Source organism: Setaria viridis, chromosome 1 (assembly GCF_005286985.2).
Source record: "Setaria viridis chromosome 1, Setaria_viridis_v4.0, whole genome shotgun sequence".
NCBI lineage: Eukaryota > Viridiplantae > Streptophyta > Magnoliopsida > Poales > Poaceae > Setaria > Setaria viridis.
The window spans coordinates 38582788-38599824 of NC_048263.2; the positions used below are offsets into that span (position 1 = coordinate 38582788).

The window sequence follows — 17037 nt, forward strand, 5'->3', positions numbered from 1 at the left end:
ATGTTGACACGTGTCCGGCCTTCGTCAAGCTTTCGATGCCTCTAAGTCTTTTGCTCCCGCTCCCGGGCCACCTACTCGACTCGCCTCTGTCCCTCTTGACTCGACCAACACCGTCTTCATCCTAATGTACTATTGCTCTTTCTTGCACCATATGGATCGCCCATGACTCTACCCGAACTCCTCGGGTCTCTCGGTCTAAACGTACTCGTGTCCACCCTTCACAGCCTTAGTTCATCGGCATGAATCTTTCACTTGACCTTCACCTCATGCCGTCAAACGCCATGTCGCATCCATCACCTGCACATCTAAACTAAGAGACACAACACACAGAATATGTTTTACACACACCACAACACAACACAACGCACACAACACACCACCTTCTGTTAGCCACTAACCGTTAGCATAATTATGCACATATGAAATATTAACTCAACCGATAAAATTTCAAATCATCAAATCAATCACTTGTCACAAATAGATCAAAGTACATTTGAACTGGTCTCTCAGACGTGCATGCCGGGGACGACATCGATGTGACGATGTGCGTGCTTCATGGTCGACGGGGAGGTAGCTGCTGCTCGTGGCGCCAGCGTGGCAGCGTCCGTCCCCTCCCCTCGTCGGGACAGGTTGTGCTGCAGCTTGAATTATCAGCGTTGTCTCGCGGTGCCGCCGTGTTTTCAGTCAGCTGCGCCTCTCTCTCTCTCTCTGTGTGTGTGTGTGTGTGTGGGGGGGGGGGGGGGGGGGGGGGGGGGGGGGGGGATCTAGATAGGAGGCCCATGGGCTCGATTGCCTCCCAAGCGGTTCAGCCCACGAATCGATCGATAGCCATGCTCCAAAATACAACTCATTAAGCGGGCCGAGAACATACGTACTCCAAAGGAATCAGGCCTATACAATGCATTCAAAGGCCCATCGAATTTTGCATATTAAATTTCCGCGCGAAGGTCGTGACGTGCACTCCCAGCTCTCCCTCTTCTCTCCACGCACACCGCTCCCGCCTCCTGTCGCGCCACGAAGGATGCGACCTCGCCGTCTTCTATCTTCCTCCTCCTAGCAATCCGAGTCAACAAGCAAACGGGGCAATCAGTCCCCGCTCCCCGGAGATACTACAAAACATGCAGTCCCGGCACCGATCCGGCCGGCCGCCGAGGCTGACGAGCCGCAACGCCATCCGGCAGTCAGCGTACGTGCCGCGGCCGGCAGGCCTGGCGCGGTTCTCGCCGCCGCGGGACCAAACCGACGACGCGGCCGGTTCGAGTCGGGCAGATGATTCCGATTTGGAAGACGGAGGCGAGTTGGGAGCTGCGGAGGAGGTTGAGGAGGTGGAGGAAACTGGAGACGGGACTGCATTGTCGGAGGCGTCAGCTTCGAGCGTGGTCGCCGTGGCGAAGAGGAGAATCACGAGTTGGAGGAAGCTGGAGCTCGTGGGGGCCGGATCGTTCGGTAGGGTGTACAAGGCGGTGGGAGAGTAAGTCTTGTCGCGTTCTTGGTGCTTGGACTGCTTGGCTTGCCTGTTAATTGTTTGATGCAATGCTTCGTTGTCCTGTGCTGTCTGGCCGCCTGCTCTCTCTTTCTAAGTAGATGGTAATTGTTTTCTTGAGACCAGAGTAGATGGTAATTTGGGAGGATGTAATCTGCAGAAACTGCAAATGTTGTTCTTTATAATCGGCAGAAAAAAAAAAGGCTTCTTTAACATTACCTTGTCAGGGGTTGATTTGTCTTTGCTGTCAAAGAAGCATCATTGATTGGTCCGGAAAGCTTAAAAAAGCAAAGCGCAAGTCAGCTGCAGCAGGTAGTCTTGTCCCTTAGCGTTTAGTAGCTGCCCGATTTTTTCCCCTTTAAATAGCTGATCAATTTGTTTATCTCTAAGCACCTAATTCGCTGGAAAAAGAAACTAAGCATGATACACCAACTGCAAGTTGTGTCAGGGCTTTCTTTGAATTAGCCCTTGTTTACTTCCCAAGTTGGGAGGTGCCAAATTGGCATTTTGCCATAAATGCGACACTGTAGCGTTTCGTTTGTATTTGTGAATTATTGTCCAAATATTGACTAATTAGGCTCAAAAGATTCGTCTCGCAAAGTACAACAAAACTGTGCAATTAGTTTTTGATTTCGTCTACATTTAGTACTCCATGCATGTACCGCAAGTTTAATGTGATGGTGAATCTTCTTTTTGCATAGTGTCAAAGTTGGGAGTTTGGAGGGAAGTAAATAAGGGGTTAATAGAGCTATTTGTTTCAGTCAGCGATGATGTGTACCACTCTTTGTTTCTGTTTGACTTCTTCTCACGGGTTTATGCTGATGATACAATATCAATTATCATTTCGCTATTTCAGGAGATCGTGCTTCTGAGCCAATTGGAGCATAAGAACATAGTACAATACTTTGGTGCCGAAAAGGTGATGTGACTGGTTTAGCCTACAACCATTTGCCTCAATATGTTCCCAATCACCTCAGCACATTTGCCTCACAAATACCTTCATTCGGAGTTATTTTCCCTTCGTTCATTTTTAAGTTTATGCGGTGTTTGGATATCAGGTGTTAAACTTTAGCACGTGTCACATCGGATATTCGGATGCTAATTAGGAGGACTAACCATGAGCTAATTATAAAACTAATTGCAGAACTCCTAGGCTAATTCGCGAGACGAATCTTTAAGACTAATTAATCCATCATTAGCAAATGGTTACTGTAGCATCACATTATCAAATCATGGACTGATTAGGCTTAATAAATTCATCTCGCGAATTAGACTCCATCTGTGCAATTAGTTTTGTAATTAGCCTATGTTTAATACTTCTAATTAGTATCCAAACATCCGATGTGACAGGTGCTAAACTTTAGCACGTGGGAGCCAAACACCCCTTTAGTTTGTACCATAAATTGTTGAGATGTATGCAAAACAATGTAGCATGACTCTGATGTGACCATGGAGTCTTATCATGTGAGTTTATTTGACCATTTATGATCTGGGTTTGCTTGCAGGAAGAAACTGTGCTCAGCATTTTCCTTGAATTTGTCAGTGAAGGTTCTTTGGTATCTGTATATGAGAAGCGTCTATTGGAAGAATCAACAGTCTCTGCATATACAAGGCAGATTCTCACTGGATTTGGCCTATCTGCATCATCATAATGTAATGCGTAGGTGATCAGATATCATTTATAGTAATTTTAGTTTCTCGCTTATTTAGATCAAATTGTATACTTTTTCTTAACTGTCAAGTCGCAAACTGAAAGATAAAAAGAAGTCAGTTTCTAATGTATGGGATTGTTATATTGCAAAAATTAGTTATGCCCAAATAACAACTCCGGTCCTGCAAAGTTACTTTGTTCTCCCAAGTGTTTGCCAATGATGTGCTGCCTGCAGTTTACCATCAAGAATACGAGATTGCGTAGTTTCATCAACATGATTAGTCTTGCTTCCTTCCTGCTGCATGAGCGTACTCACTCATCAATGCACCTATTTTACGGTGAAGTATATATTTGAATTAGTAATGGGAAAATGTATTCTGAGTGCAGAGATATTAAGTGTGCAAACGTTTTACTTGACCAAAATGGAACAGTGGAGGTTGGAGATTTTGGACTGGCAAAGCAGGTTGCTTTTTTTCTTTTTTGTCTTTCTGGTATGTTGATTATTTTAGTCGTTACTAGCTGAGCTAGTGAGATCTGAACCTGTTTAATCCAATGCTACATCAAAGTCTGGAAGCAGAAAAGGTCCTGTGCAGGAAGTGTATACTGGATGTAGGGATGCAAGCGGGTACCCAATAGTGTTTTCTGGGTCAGCTAATTAATTATGATGGTACCTAATACTGGATGTAGGGATGCAAAGGCCTGTTCGCTTCAGCTTATAAGCCGGCTGAAAAGCTGAAACGGCTGATTTGTTGTGAGAGGAAAACACTGTTTGGTGGCTGATAAGCCGGCTGAATAAGCTGAAGCGAACAGGCTGCAAGTGGGTACCCAATGTATTTTCTAGGTCAGCTAATTAATTACGATGGTATGCCACTCTAATATATTTATCCTCCCAAATTATTTACGTGGAATACCATTCTAGTTCATTTTATTAACTTTTTGGGTCGACCCAATGACCCAATATATATATAACTTGCATCCCTAACTGGATGGCTCCTGAGGTATACGAACACTCTGGAGCAGTTATGCATGATAGTAATCTACATTGAAAACTCAATGCAAATGCAGGCTGTATTTTTCCTTTCCAAAGTAGCACAATGTCAAAAATCTATACTTGGACCCTGCCTAGCCAATTGCATCGATCTGTCGCTGAACTTTCTTGCAGGAGGCTATGACTTCATGCTGACTTTTTAACAAAATTCAGGTCATACGCGGGACTCCATATGGTCGTTCTGCTGATATCTGGAGCCTCGGGTGCACTGTCCTGGAGATGTTCATACGAAGACCTCCTTATCCTGACGACAATTGGGTTAGTGGCCTAGCAAACATTCTACTTTCTTTTTCTTCGGAACATTGGTCCACAAATTGCTTTTTGTGTGCTCATGCATTCACATGGTTCAGTCTTCAGTAGTTCTCTGCCTGCGCATGCCTACAAAAATCCGTTAACTGCTCGACTTCCATGGATCAGGTATCAGCTTTCTACCAAATTGGTCGTGGTCAGCTCCCTCCGGTCCCAAGCTCATTGTCGCCGGTGGCTCGCGAGTTCATACTGAAGTGCCTCCAGGTAAACCCTGACGACCGGCCTTCTGCTGACGAGCTGCTGGGCCATCCATTCGTGGCGCTGCCGTATTCGGAACAGCATGCTGCCTGATCCTGATGAAGCTGTCACGTTCAGAATGAGGAGCTCGTTGCTTCGACGCTGTTCCTTGCTGGAAGTTTCAGAATCGTCAGGTGAGGTGAAATCTAGCTTGCTAGATTCAGTTAGGCATGGGATTTGTAAAATGGGGTTTGAGGTTTCAACGTGTAGTGTAAAACTGTACTAGTATATGTATATATATACATAGAAAGACAGACACGTGATTCGACATCCATCATTGACTATATATTTTTGTTTGACCATGACTCGGTGGAGCGACCGCGCGCTACCGGGTCTGACCTCCCACCCGACGCCATGATCCGTTCGCCGGCGACCACCCGCGGACGCTTGAATCTTTTTTGTCTGCAGCTTCGCCGGTGCGCAGTACGGAGACGGACAACCGCCGGCGAGACCAGCTCAGCGTCGGCGGTTGGCGCTCCACTCCAAGCGCCTGATAAGATAATACTGACCTGGAGCGCTGGCCGCTCACATCCTCCGGAGCCCTGACGCGTAGGCCATGTCAACCGGTGATGTGACCGCGACCTCTCGCCTGCCCGCCAGCGCCAGCAGCCCAGTCGCCGGCTCGCCGCTCACGGCGCGAGGCGCCGTGACAAAAACACGCGCGCAAGCCGCCGACCTGGCCACTCCCACCCCCACCCCCGTGACCCCGTCACCCTCTCGCTACTCCCCAACGCAGCGACCGCACCCGCGCCGGGTCAAACGCGCGCGCGACGCGGCACCTCCTTCCCCTTCCCCACCCCGTCCCAGGCCACAGCTCCGCGCTCGCACTAGCGCAAGCAAACCCCCCTCCTTGTCAAACCCCACTGGCACGCGCGGACGCGTTCCGCCGTGCGCCTGTGCCCCTCCTTGCTCTGCCCTGCCCTGCTCCCCACACAAGGCCAAGCCCCGCCGCCACCGCGCGCCGGAGCACGTCCCACTCCCACCCATGGAGACGCCGCAGCGGCCGAGGCCGCGCCCACGGCCGCAGCTGGCTCGCATCAACGCGATGAGGCACTCGTCGTACCCCGGGGAGGACGAGGGCGCCGCCGACGAGACCGCGCCGGCCGACCTCGGCGCCGAGTTCGCGTCGCAGACCAGCTTCCGCATCCGCGGCGGCCGCGGGGGTCGCGCGGAGGTCGACGACCTCTTCCGGAAGCTCGGCCTCAACGGCCCCGAGGACTTCACCATCCCGCCGGCACTCTACGCCGCCGCCATGGCGCACATCCCGAGCTCCTCCCGCAGCCGCCGCCAGTCGCTGGAGGCTTCCCTGGGGCGGGCCGCCGAGGGTGCAGCGTCGCAGGAGCTTCCGGAAATATCTGGACTGGACGCCATGGTCGCAGCGAGATTGGAGGCAGCGGTGGAGGGTGAGCAAGCTGTGTTGGCCACTCAAGTAGTCCAACGAGATGCTGTTGAAGTTTCTGCACGATCCAACGAAGGTCCTGAAGCTGAACCGGGCAGCAGAGTGATCGAATCGGAGACAGCGCAAGTTTCCAGACGAGAGGTTGCTGCCGTGGTGAAATTGGGGAATGCAGACATAGAGAAGGAGAAGGGCGATCCGGTCAAGGTGGGTCATTTGCAAGTGGAGAGAACAAAAGCGGTGGTTATGAAAGCACCAACGGAGACTACAGGTGCTCTGGTTCAAGTTGTAGCAGAGTCAACTTCTCGTGACAACATTGAGCATTGGATCTCGCCATCGCCGCACAGGAGGATTAAGAGAACCATTACGGCTTGGATCAAGGGAGAGCATCTCGGGAGTGGATCGTTTGGGTCAGTGTACGAGGCCATCAGCGAGTAAGTTTGGAACTTTGGATCTCCCTACTTCATATTCGTAATGCTGTGCTTTTGTTTATATCACAATTATTAACTAGGACAGAGAGGACAAATGGAGAACAGCTATAGTTTTGCTCTGCTGAATAGATATATTGCTAAAACTGTGGTTATAATTTGGAATAGTCGGGACCTTATGGTGCTAAATTTTGTGATCGATGTCATACTCCTCATTTTAGGCGTGCTAATGGTTGGTTGACGGTCAAACGAAAATATGATTGAGCATCAGTTTTCAGTTGACCCCGAGCTAGCGAGTCAGGTCTTGTTTTTGGATTTTAGTCTATCCTGGCATTTTCGTTCGAGGAATTAAAAAAAAAACTATCCTGGCTTTTTATGCAGTCTTGTGTTTCATCTGTGCTTTCATGTCATTAGGTTTCTCTATGCCAAAAATGACATAGTATTAGCTTTAGATAATCATTGTATTAGATTGTCATGCCTCTATCAATGCTTCACTGGTTGTCTGTAATTCAATTTCTTGATGTTCGCAGGCAGGCAGGCATTAGATAAGATCAGTTTGTCATTTTTTAGGAACTCCAGACTTAATGATTTTTGTATGATCCAAATCCAATGCAATCGGTTATGCTATTTAGCTTGAAAAAAGTTCAGATAATTTGGATGCGCACAATTATTTTCTACAACACACTGTTTCAAAGACTGACTTCTAACATTTCTTTTACAGTGATGGTTTTTTCTTTGCTGTCAAGGAAGTGTCGTTAATGGATCAGGGAGTCGATGCAAAACAACGCATTCTGCAGCTTGAGCATGTGAGTAATGGATTATGCGCTTGAGAATCAGTGGCGGATTTGGGTTAGGGTGGTCCAACTTGACATAAAATTTTCATTGCAGCAAATATATCATACAATACAAGTATAGAATTCATAAAAACGCCTGATAATATATTAATAAGGTGTAAATCAACAATTATGTCTGAAAGTTACATGCATGTTGGATTTATAGATGAACAATTCTTATTTGTGTACCTTGGGCAGCTGCAAAACTTAGGGTGAGCCATGGCCCACCCAGCCACCCTGCTAGCTACACCACTGTAGAGAATGATGCCTGTTGTTCTGCTTCGAACGATACGTTTCTCAATGAACCATCTATTTTTCTTGAGTTACACTGATAATAGTCAATTATTTTTTCACTGTTTCAGGAGATATCTCTCTTGAGTCGTTTGGAGCATGAAAATATAGTACAGTATTTTGGAACAGATAAGGTACTTACCTCATTGCTTTGGTTATGCAGTTCCTTTTCAGAATATATCTATTACAAGTATACATTCTTTCTGTATTTTCTGTTGTATAATAAGATTTGCTTCATGTGGTGATTGCTCTATTGTATTCGGTTTCATGCTGTTTCTATGTCACATGCTATCTCCAAATATGGCAGCTGTCCATCATGAACATTTTTTAATGTTAAATTTGGTGGGATGAATATCTTGCAGGAAGGTGGGAAACTATATATTTTTCTTGAACTTGTTACTCAAGGATCGTTGGCAGCTTTATATCAAAAATACCATCTACAAGATTCACAAGTCTCAGCATACACAAGGCAGATTTTGAATGGTTTGCTCTATCTACATCAGCGGAATGTTCTGCACAGGTGAGAATTAGCATGCTATATCAATTTGTCATTGTCTACATTAGGTTCTTTTCTATTTTCAAGTATTTACTCATGTTCTAGCTATTGAGCATGCTCTTCTTCCCCTATGTTACCAGAGATATCAAATGTGCCAATATCCTAGTTGATGCAAGTGGACTGGTCAAATTGGCAGATTTTGGACTTGCGAAGGAGGTATTTCACTGTGACCTGAGAATCATCTATGTTCTGCATCTACATGTTGTACTGACCTTTTCTAATCTGATTTGCAAGATGTCAATTTTGAGTCAGGCAAGATCTAGCAAGGGAACTGTCTTCTGGATGGCCCCAGAGGTTAGTCTGTGCAGTTGTGTTGCTGCGCTGTTTCTACATCCTAGTGGCCCTGCATGTTGTAAAACAATCCAGAATATAAATCTAAGTAGCTCCAGTGGAGATAGCTTATAAATATCTCGGGAGTTTCAACCTTAATAATTTAAGTAGTTCAGTTACTTACTTGACAACAGCGTCTCAAGTTCGATACTTCATGAGTTGGCTTCGAAAATCAAACCAGTTAGTTGTAACTGAAAAACAACTAAAATTATGAGAATCGTGACCAAAAGAAGTGATAGGACTTCAAGCTGTTACTTTTTCGTTGTCACAAAATGTTACTTTGATAAAATTTGGTTGCAAGTTGTGACCCAATATTTTGGGCATTTTCAGGTTGCTAAGGCTAAGCCACACGGACCTCCAGCAGACATATGGAGTCTTGGCTGCACGGTTTTGGAGATGCTGACAGGCAAAGTTCCGTACCCTGATATGGAATGGGTGAGTATCTGTGCCTCCTTAGTTTTCTGCTACAGCATTAACAATTCTCTATAAGAATGATGCATGTGACTAAATTCAGAAAGAAGATCCATGGCTATCTTTTCTGATTGATGGATTTGTTTTATTTATGTTTGTGTGTGCAAGTCTCCTATGTTATATATAGTGGGGGGAAAAAGTAGTAGTCTTATTAACGATGATTCCACTGTTTTCATGAGCAAAATCATAAATGCATATGCGCAAATAGCATATCTATATTCTCTGTATTTTAGCATTTGCATATTTTATTACCATATGGTCGTCTGCTGATGGAAAATGTATAATTTCACGGTGTATGATGCAGTATTTTCTTCTGTTTTGTAGATACACGCTTTGCTTAATATTGGTAGGGGAATACCACCAGAAATTCCTAATACATTATCAGAAGATGCGCGTGATTTCATTGAGAAGTGTGTCCAAGCAAATCCAAATGACCGCCCATCTGCTGCTCAGCTATTGGAGCACCCTTTTGTGCAGAGACCGCTGCAGCATTAGCGCCTGATGTTCTCCTTTGTTGCTAACAGATTCGGTTGTACATAAGCTGGTAAGTCTTCCACCCTCCTCTTGAGCATACAAGGTTCTCTTAATAATTTGGCTGCTTCAATCGCCTCCAACTTATCAATCAAGAAAATATGTACTTGAATTTGCTAGAACTAATATTTTTTTTTGAATTTTATAGATTTAATTTACATGTGGAAGTTGTTGCTGACCACGAGGATGACCCCTTGGCCTGAATTCCAAGAATGGTCCCTCAATCTGAAGGCATCCCTTGCTCACTGTACCATTTCCATGCTTCATAGTTTATGGGAGGTCTAAAATCGCTTTCAATCTGGTAAGCATACCCAGGCACTTAGAAGCAACTATGTGGATGTAACATGGGCATTCTATATTCGGTCGAAGATGGCTGATATAAGTGATCCTTTTCAAGCTTGACGAGTGTTTACACCACGCTCCTGTGGTTATTCTAGTATGATTTGCATGAAGATAAACAAAGAAAATAGCTCAAAATGCGTGTTGGTGACATCTTGCTACCACAGCTTAGTTGCACACCACCAGAGCGGCTCTTTCTATGTATGTCCCACTATCTGGCAGATGAGCAGATCCAGTGTTTCCTAGTATTTGACATTTTGGCCAAACGGGAAATCACACTCTAATATCAAAAGTGAAAGACGTGGATGCTGGCAATATAATGCAGCTGTTGCTCAACGCTCGCACATCGTATTATCGTGTTCTGTTTCTGGACACTTCTGCGTGCTAATACAGCTCTTTTTTTTCTTTTTCTTTTTTTTTGCTGATGTTCAGAAAGCGTCCAGAATTAGTGTCTGTAGCCGATGCCGATCATATATGTCCAAGTGCAACATAAAAGCAACATGGATTTGCCTATATTGGTTGAGTTCATCAAATTCTAATCAAATATAATGAAATCAACTGTTCTACCAGTGTGCTGTACATGTTGAATCCCTTCGTTGTGACGATGGGCAATCACAATGGCCTGATAAAGCTGCATACACTGAGCTACAATACAACACATTTTACTGATCTAGAACAGATGTTCTAACGCTTTTTACACACAGAATACTACTCCACAGGCAAAATGATGAACCCTGTCCCTGCGGTGCTACCTGCAGAAGCATTGCAGCTTCCACATTCTTGCAGTTCTCAGCAGCTTAATCCCCCACGAAGCAGCTGCCTCCATGCTCATCATAGCCATACCTCGCCATCTCGTGCCTGAGCAACCCAAGCATCTCGCCGATCGACTCGGCCTGCAGATGAGACCGATCGCCGGACACGAACTCGTGCACGTCGCCGTCGACCTCCACGGCGCTGTACCCTGGCCGTTTCTTCAGCCCGCGCGCCTTCATCAGGCTCCGGACCTTCCCGGCGCCGTCCCACTTCCCCACAGCCGCGTAGATGTTGGACAGCAACACGTAGTTGGCATCGCCACCGGGGTCCAGCTCGAGGAGGTGCTGCATCAGCTGCTCGGCCATGTCCAGGTCCCCGTGCATCCGGCAGCCCGCGAGGAGCGCCCCGAGCACCACCTCATTGGGTCGCATCGGCATGGTCTCCACCACGCTCAACGCCTCGTCGAGCCGCCCGGCACGGCCAAGCAGGTCGACCACGCACCCGTAGTGCTCCATCCGCGAGGCGACGCCGTGTTCCGTCGTCATAAGGTCGTAGTACCTCAGCCCCTGGTCAGTGAGGCCGGCGTGGCTGCAGGCCGTGAGCACGCCAGTGAGCGTCACTGCGTCCGGCTTGAACCCCTGCCTCCGCATCTCCTCGAAGAGCTCGATCGCGTCGGCGCATCGGCCATTGGCTGCGAACCCGACGATCATTGAGTTCCAAGAAACCACCGTCCGCTTCCTCATGGAGCGGAACACCTGCGCCGCGAGCTCCACCTGCCCGCACCGCGCGTACATGTCGATCAGCGAGTTGGCGACGCGGACATTGCGCTCCAGCCCCTGCCTGACCACGAGCCGGTGCACCCACATCCCGAGCCCGAGCGCGCCGACCTCGGCGCACGCGGAGACAACAGCTATCAACGTGACGTAGTCCGGCTCGACGCCGTTCAGCAGCATGGCGCGGAAGCAGTCGATGGCATCGTCGTGGCGCCCGTTCTTGACGCACCCGTCAATGAGCGCCGTCCAGGAGACCTTATCCGGTTCGGGCATTCCGTCGAACACCTCGAACGCGGCGTCCACGAGGCCGTTGCGCATGAGCCCGGAGATCATGGTGTTGTAGGTGACGACGGAGCGGACGGGCATTGAGTCGAACAGCTGGAGCGCGACGTGCGGGAGGCGGGACGAGAGGTAGAACCGCGCGAGGCAGGTGGAGAGGAGGAGGTGGGCAGGGAAGAGCTTGAGCGCATGGGCGTGGAGCGAGAGCGCCAAGGGGCGGGCGAGCGGGGAGGACGGGGAGCCGGCGCAGGCGGAGAGGACGGTGAGGAGCGTGACGTCGTTGGGCGCCGGCGCGGCAGGGGATGACAGCATGGCGGAGAGCGCCGCGGCCGCCGCCGGCAGGTCGCCCTGCCGCGCCGCGCGCGCGATGGCGGACGTCCAGGAGACGACGTCCCGCGGCGCGCGGCGGCGCGCGGGCGGGGGATTTGCGGTGGGCCGTGGAGGTGTGGGGAGGGCGAGAGACGGAGCGGCGGCCACCGCCATGAGCTTCTGGCTGAGAAGCGTCCGGCTGGCACGCCAAGCGTTTGCTCAGGGTCTTGCTAATGTTTGGGGGCATTTTGGCGGTAATTCCACTACTAAAAAGATCGCTTCAGTCAAACACACCCTTGATTAAGTGATTTTTTGAACATAAAATGGTTTAGTTTAGTACATGTCAGAATGCTAATGAATTCTATTTGCAGTACGCATTTATAACCTTATAAAACTATATTGCTGTGAAAGCATTCTCAAGAGAATTTAAGCATCCATAAAACTAATGTGGGACGCAGTAAAAGTACTTTGACAGCTCCTTTCTTAACGCCACTAGTTCCGAATGAGAACATTGCACAAACATAAGCAAGTTCCATTAAAGAACTGGTCACACAATTGATCAACGTCGCGGCAGATATAAATCTTTACAGATTTCCATCATTGTACATCACTGTTCTACGCACAACAAATGATTTATGCAAATAAAAAGAAATGACACGTTGAGCTGGCAAGCTTCCCTTCACAACATGCATGCACGCGAGAAACTATTTACAGGGCTTACGGAGAAGGGAAGGAAAGGGAAACCTACAGAATTCCAGTCGCTGAGGGCAATGTCCTTGCACAAAAGGGCCACAAAAAGAGGCAATGAAATTGCAGGCTTATTAGGTTATGTTATAATTCAAGCTTGCCTGGTGAGAAGAAGTTACATAGCGAAATGATGTATCTTGCTCTTGATATCAGTGGCGATGCACAAAGGAGCACAACTTCCACAACCTGATCCATCTGATATCTCACTACAAGGCAAGAACAGAGGTTTAAGCATGAAAGCTTTCCTCCTTGCTGTCCTGAAATCCAATTCATATGTATTTCACTTGGATAACAGTGGGCAAAACCACTCCACCTTCATAAAATAGGTTTGAGCTTACAAAATATCTATTGCCCAGGTTGCCTATCATGCCAGTAACCACAACCAATCTCAATAGTCAATCCTCAATGTTACTTCCACTGAGTATGGACTTTATGTATTGAATTGCAGGTTCTATCCAGTCTGACAGAGGTGCGAATGGCAGCAAACCAGCCGAGCATGGCAGAATAAGTGTCAGCAAAACATAAAATGCGTATCGGCGAGCCCAATACGGTAGACGAACAGCCTTGGTCCTGTCAGTAACACAAATAGGACCATTGAGCATGCAATGTAAACGAGATGGCCAGGTGTTTCCAAGTAAATGGATGAAGCAAATGGCCTCCCAGAATACAAGCCATACATTTCCATCCCCACCCAGTGTGTCCACACATTTCCTTCCAAACCAACCACAAACAACTCCCAATAACATACCGTTGAACGTTATTGGCATATTTGGTCCAGTCATTGCAGAACGCTGGAATATCAACCAAGCGATTAATAGGATCATCAAAAGTCCAAATGATATCCTCGCCGATGCTATTAAATTGCATCTGAAATTCAGAAAATTCGAGTTGAAAGCTGACACTGAACTTGGCATCCACCAAGATGTATACTCCTGCAAGAAAAGGGGGCACATTGATATGAGCTTCTCGTCAATGGCATTTGCTAGCATCTAATTTATAACGAAATATTGTGGCACATACCCTTGAAGCGGCTGCACAAGCTGAAGTAACAGCAGTTATCCGCTGGTACGAGTAAATATATGTTCCATATCCAAAACATACAGACATGAGTACCACAGCAGTAAGAAGCATATCTATAAGCTTCCTGAGAAGTTCTGCTTGTCTTGTATCCTCCATTTGAGTCTCGAGTTTCTCCACTTTGAAAGAGACTTTCTGAAATCCCAAACGAATTTCAACCTTTTTTAACTCGTTTGCATCGGAGCTGAGAGCTAACTGAGATTTCCTCAACTCCAATTCTCTCAATTTAAGTCCTATATCAAGTTCCTTGAGCTCATTTGAACGAGCTTGCTCATTGACAGATCTCTCGAATACACTAAGAACACGCTGATCAATTCCTGGAGCAGATCTAGTATGAGTAAGGTGGGCCAGCTGATGATTGACACCAGCATGAAGAATAATCTGATTATCCATGGAGCTCAAGGGTGTATCTTTCTGGACATCATGTATCCAACTTTGTGAATCACCACCACTCAACTTGATTTCAGGTACAGAATTACCACCTTTGTAAAAACATTGAGGCATATCTTGTTCATAGGCAGGGGTCTCACTGATAAGGTGAAGGGTTCTCAATGTACTACCAAATGATTTCTCAAAGTTTCTAATGAAAATCTCGAATCTGTCACCATAAATCTACAGCACAACAGAAGTCAGATATAGGAAGCTCACGGGAAGTGGAAAAGGAGATGTGAACAAGAATTGGCCTGCTCGTACATTTGTTAAGGACTCCTTCACAGCTGAGGTACACATCTGCATCCAGATTTGGTGTGAGGATATCCATGGTTTTGTACCAATCAAACATAATCACTTACAGAAAGATTAAAGACAACACGTGTACTACCTTTGAGAGGACATGAGGCTGTAAACTTCCTCCAGAACCACTGCATCTATTCAGAACCTGTAATAGATTCACTAACTCATTTTTGGTAATTACAAAATTTAAGTTATTGATAGAATGTGATAGTAGCAAACATGTGGGCACGCCCTATGAAATAGGATATGGGATGATGATGCTCGGACATTCAAAATCACAGAATTTACAGGAAAGAATCGTGGTTAACCCACAGGATGTGCCAAGCCCCCAAAAAAGGATAGCATTTAAAATTGAAGATTTCCCAGTGCCCCCTTTGGTTATCCATCCCATAATTATATATCTAGCTTCACAGGGTACATTCAAGTTTGATGAAATTATATATCCATCCCCTTTGGTTACCCAAACAGAACTACCAAATCTCAAACAACGTTTGATCGCGAGAGAGCACAAACTCTGGAGTCCAAAAACACACCAAATTTAGTTTCAGGCCAGTAGTCCGTGCAGCCTCACTATTCCTAATCTAATGCCCACCCAAAGATGGCACGAACAAGCAAGACCGCAGTCCGCACGAGGATCGTGAGAATTGAATCTTTGGGTCGCCGGGCAAACAACAGGAGAAAGAGGCCAAGAACCCCGCTCACCTGGGCAAGCACCGCCGCGAAGGACATCCCGAGAGGCAGCGCGAGCTCCTGCACGACGCCGTCACCGGCGCTGCCCTTATTGCTTCCCCTGTCGGCCAGCCGCCGCCGCCGCCGCCGCAGGTGCACACCCTTGTTCAGCCGAAACCGGGACTCCGAGCCGCCGTACGACGAGGCGGACGACGCCGACGAGGAGGACGCCCCGCCGGCCTCCGACGAGCCGCCCGAGACGGCGGCGGCATGGGCCCCTCCGTCCATACGGGAAGGGGCCCGCGGGGCAGCGAGAGGGGAGTAGGGTTTATTCGCTCGAGCCGCGCGCGGAGCACGGCGCGATTGTGTTTGTTTTGTTGTTGGTGCCGCGCCCGCGTTTGTTTCACGGGCCGTCTCTTAACGGGAGGGCAGGTCTCCGGGTAATATGAAAGGGAAGCGGTCAAGCGGAGATGCGAACGCGACGGCGTCATAATGAGGCTAAGTTAGCTGTTGAAGCAACCGCAAAAGGAAATCCTGCTGAACTTGCGCGTGTAAACTCCTGCAGTCCTTGCTGTAATGTCATATATCTAACGTCCTCTTGGGCGTGGGATTCATGCCCTTCATTTGCCCTTTCCTTGACGATCTCAGGGGTGTTTGGATACGAGACACTAAACTTGAGGAGGGTCACATCGGATGTTCGAACACTAATTAGAAGAATTAAACATGAGCTAATTATAAAACTAACTGCAGAATCCCTATACTAATTCGCGAGACGAATCTATTAAGCCTAATTAATCCATCATTAGCAACTGGTTACTGTAGCACCACATTGTCAAATCATGGACTAATTAGACTTAATAGATTCGTCTCGCGAATTAGACTCCACCTGTGTAATTAGTTTTATAATTAGACTATATTTAATACTCCTAATTAGTATCAAACATCCGATGTGACAGGTACTAAAGTTTAGGAGGTGTTACCCAAACACCCCCTCAATCGATGATGTCTATCTCTACGCACGTTCCGTTAGGTGTGGAATTATGCCCTTTCTCGTGATCCTTGACGAAAATTTAGCAGCTGACTCGCACGGTAATTTTGAACCTTATGCATGATTATATAGGCCGCTTCAAAATGAAACATTAGATGGGCCGAACCTAGATATCAATTGATGATGAAAGGTTCTACGTTGTTTCCCGGATACATTGACGAAAATTTAGCAGCTGACTCGCACGGTAATTTTGAACCTTATGCATGATTATATAGGCCGCTTCAAAATGAAACATTAGATGGGCCGAACCTACATCTACCGCCTCCGCCGCCCCGCTCGCCTAGCCACAAAACGGACATCATGTAAGCCCGGCCCGGTGCAGAAACCCGTCATCGGGTCACGACTCGCGTTGACCGTCCTCGGCTTGGTGGCGGTAGGCGTGGTACTGTGGCTCCCGTGTGCTCTTCAAGTTGGATGCGCCAGCGGATCTTCAGTGTCTCTTCTTAGTCACGTACTCGAGCTTATTAGAACGGGAATATTTTTGGAAGACCTTAGATCATCTACAACATCATATGTAAAATTGGTGACCTAAGGTTTACAGAAAATTTTTGTGCTCCTCTCCAATAGCATACCTAAACTTGAATGCCTATAAAGCTTTCTGGAGATACTCATAGGTTCTAGGGGTTTTATGTAAAAAGGCCCAGACACAGAAAACCCACCGAAAATTACATGTTTTATAGAGAGTCTTTTTGCAAAAGGTCAAGTCCACGGCAAAATTCCCCTTCTTCTTCATTACAGTCCCGTCTG

At 47.3% G+C, this 17037-nt stretch overlaps 3 protein-coding genes and 1 pseudogene across 3 annotated transcripts; 2 read left to right on the forward strand and 2 right to left on the reverse strand.

Annotated features, from left to right (window-relative positions):
* Window positions 1-970: 970 nt before the first annotated feature.
* LOC117839553 (mitogen-activated protein kinase kinase kinase 9-like) lies at window positions 971-5434 on the forward strand (annotated as a pseudogene).
* A 135-nt stretch (window positions 5435-5569) lies between these two features.
* Window positions 5570-10239, forward strand: LOC117839530 (mitogen-activated protein kinase kinase kinase 3). Its single transcript, XM_034719883.2, has 9 exons — window positions 5570-6558; window positions 7274-7358; window positions 7748-7810; window positions 8039-8196; window positions 8313-8388; window positions 8467-8526; window positions 8893-8997; window positions 9358-9577; window positions 9713-10239. The coding sequence occupies exons 1-8, from the start codon at window positions 5714-5716 to the stop codon at window positions 9526-9528; spliced, it is 1563 nt and encodes a 520-aa protein (XP_034575774.1). The 5' UTR covers window positions 5570-5713; the 3' UTR covers window positions 9529-9577; window positions 9713-10239.
* A 154-nt stretch (window positions 10240-10393) lies between these two features.
* On the reverse strand, window positions 10394-12415 carry LOC117839548 (pentatricopeptide repeat-containing protein At1g05750, chloroplastic). The gene has a single exon (XM_034719907.2). The coding sequence runs from the start codon at window positions 12189-12191 to the stop codon at window positions 10701-10703; it is 1491 nt and encodes a 496-aa protein (XP_034575798.1). The 5' UTR covers window positions 12192-12415; the 3' UTR covers window positions 10394-10700.
* Window positions 12416-12528: 113 nt separating this feature from the next.
* Window positions 12529-15647, reverse strand: LOC117839539 (protein CPR-5). Its single transcript, XM_034719895.2, has 5 exons — window positions 15276-15647; window positions 14662-14718; window positions 14535-14570; window positions 13785-14453; window positions 12529-13696 (listed from the first exon to the last, which is right to left on the reverse strand). Exons 1-5 carry the CDS (start codon window positions 15528-15530, stop codon window positions 13160-13162), a joined length of 1554 nt encoding a protein of 517 aa, XP_034575786.1. The 5' UTR covers window positions 15531-15647; the 3' UTR covers window positions 12529-13159.
* Window positions 15648-17037: the final 1390 nt, after the last annotated feature.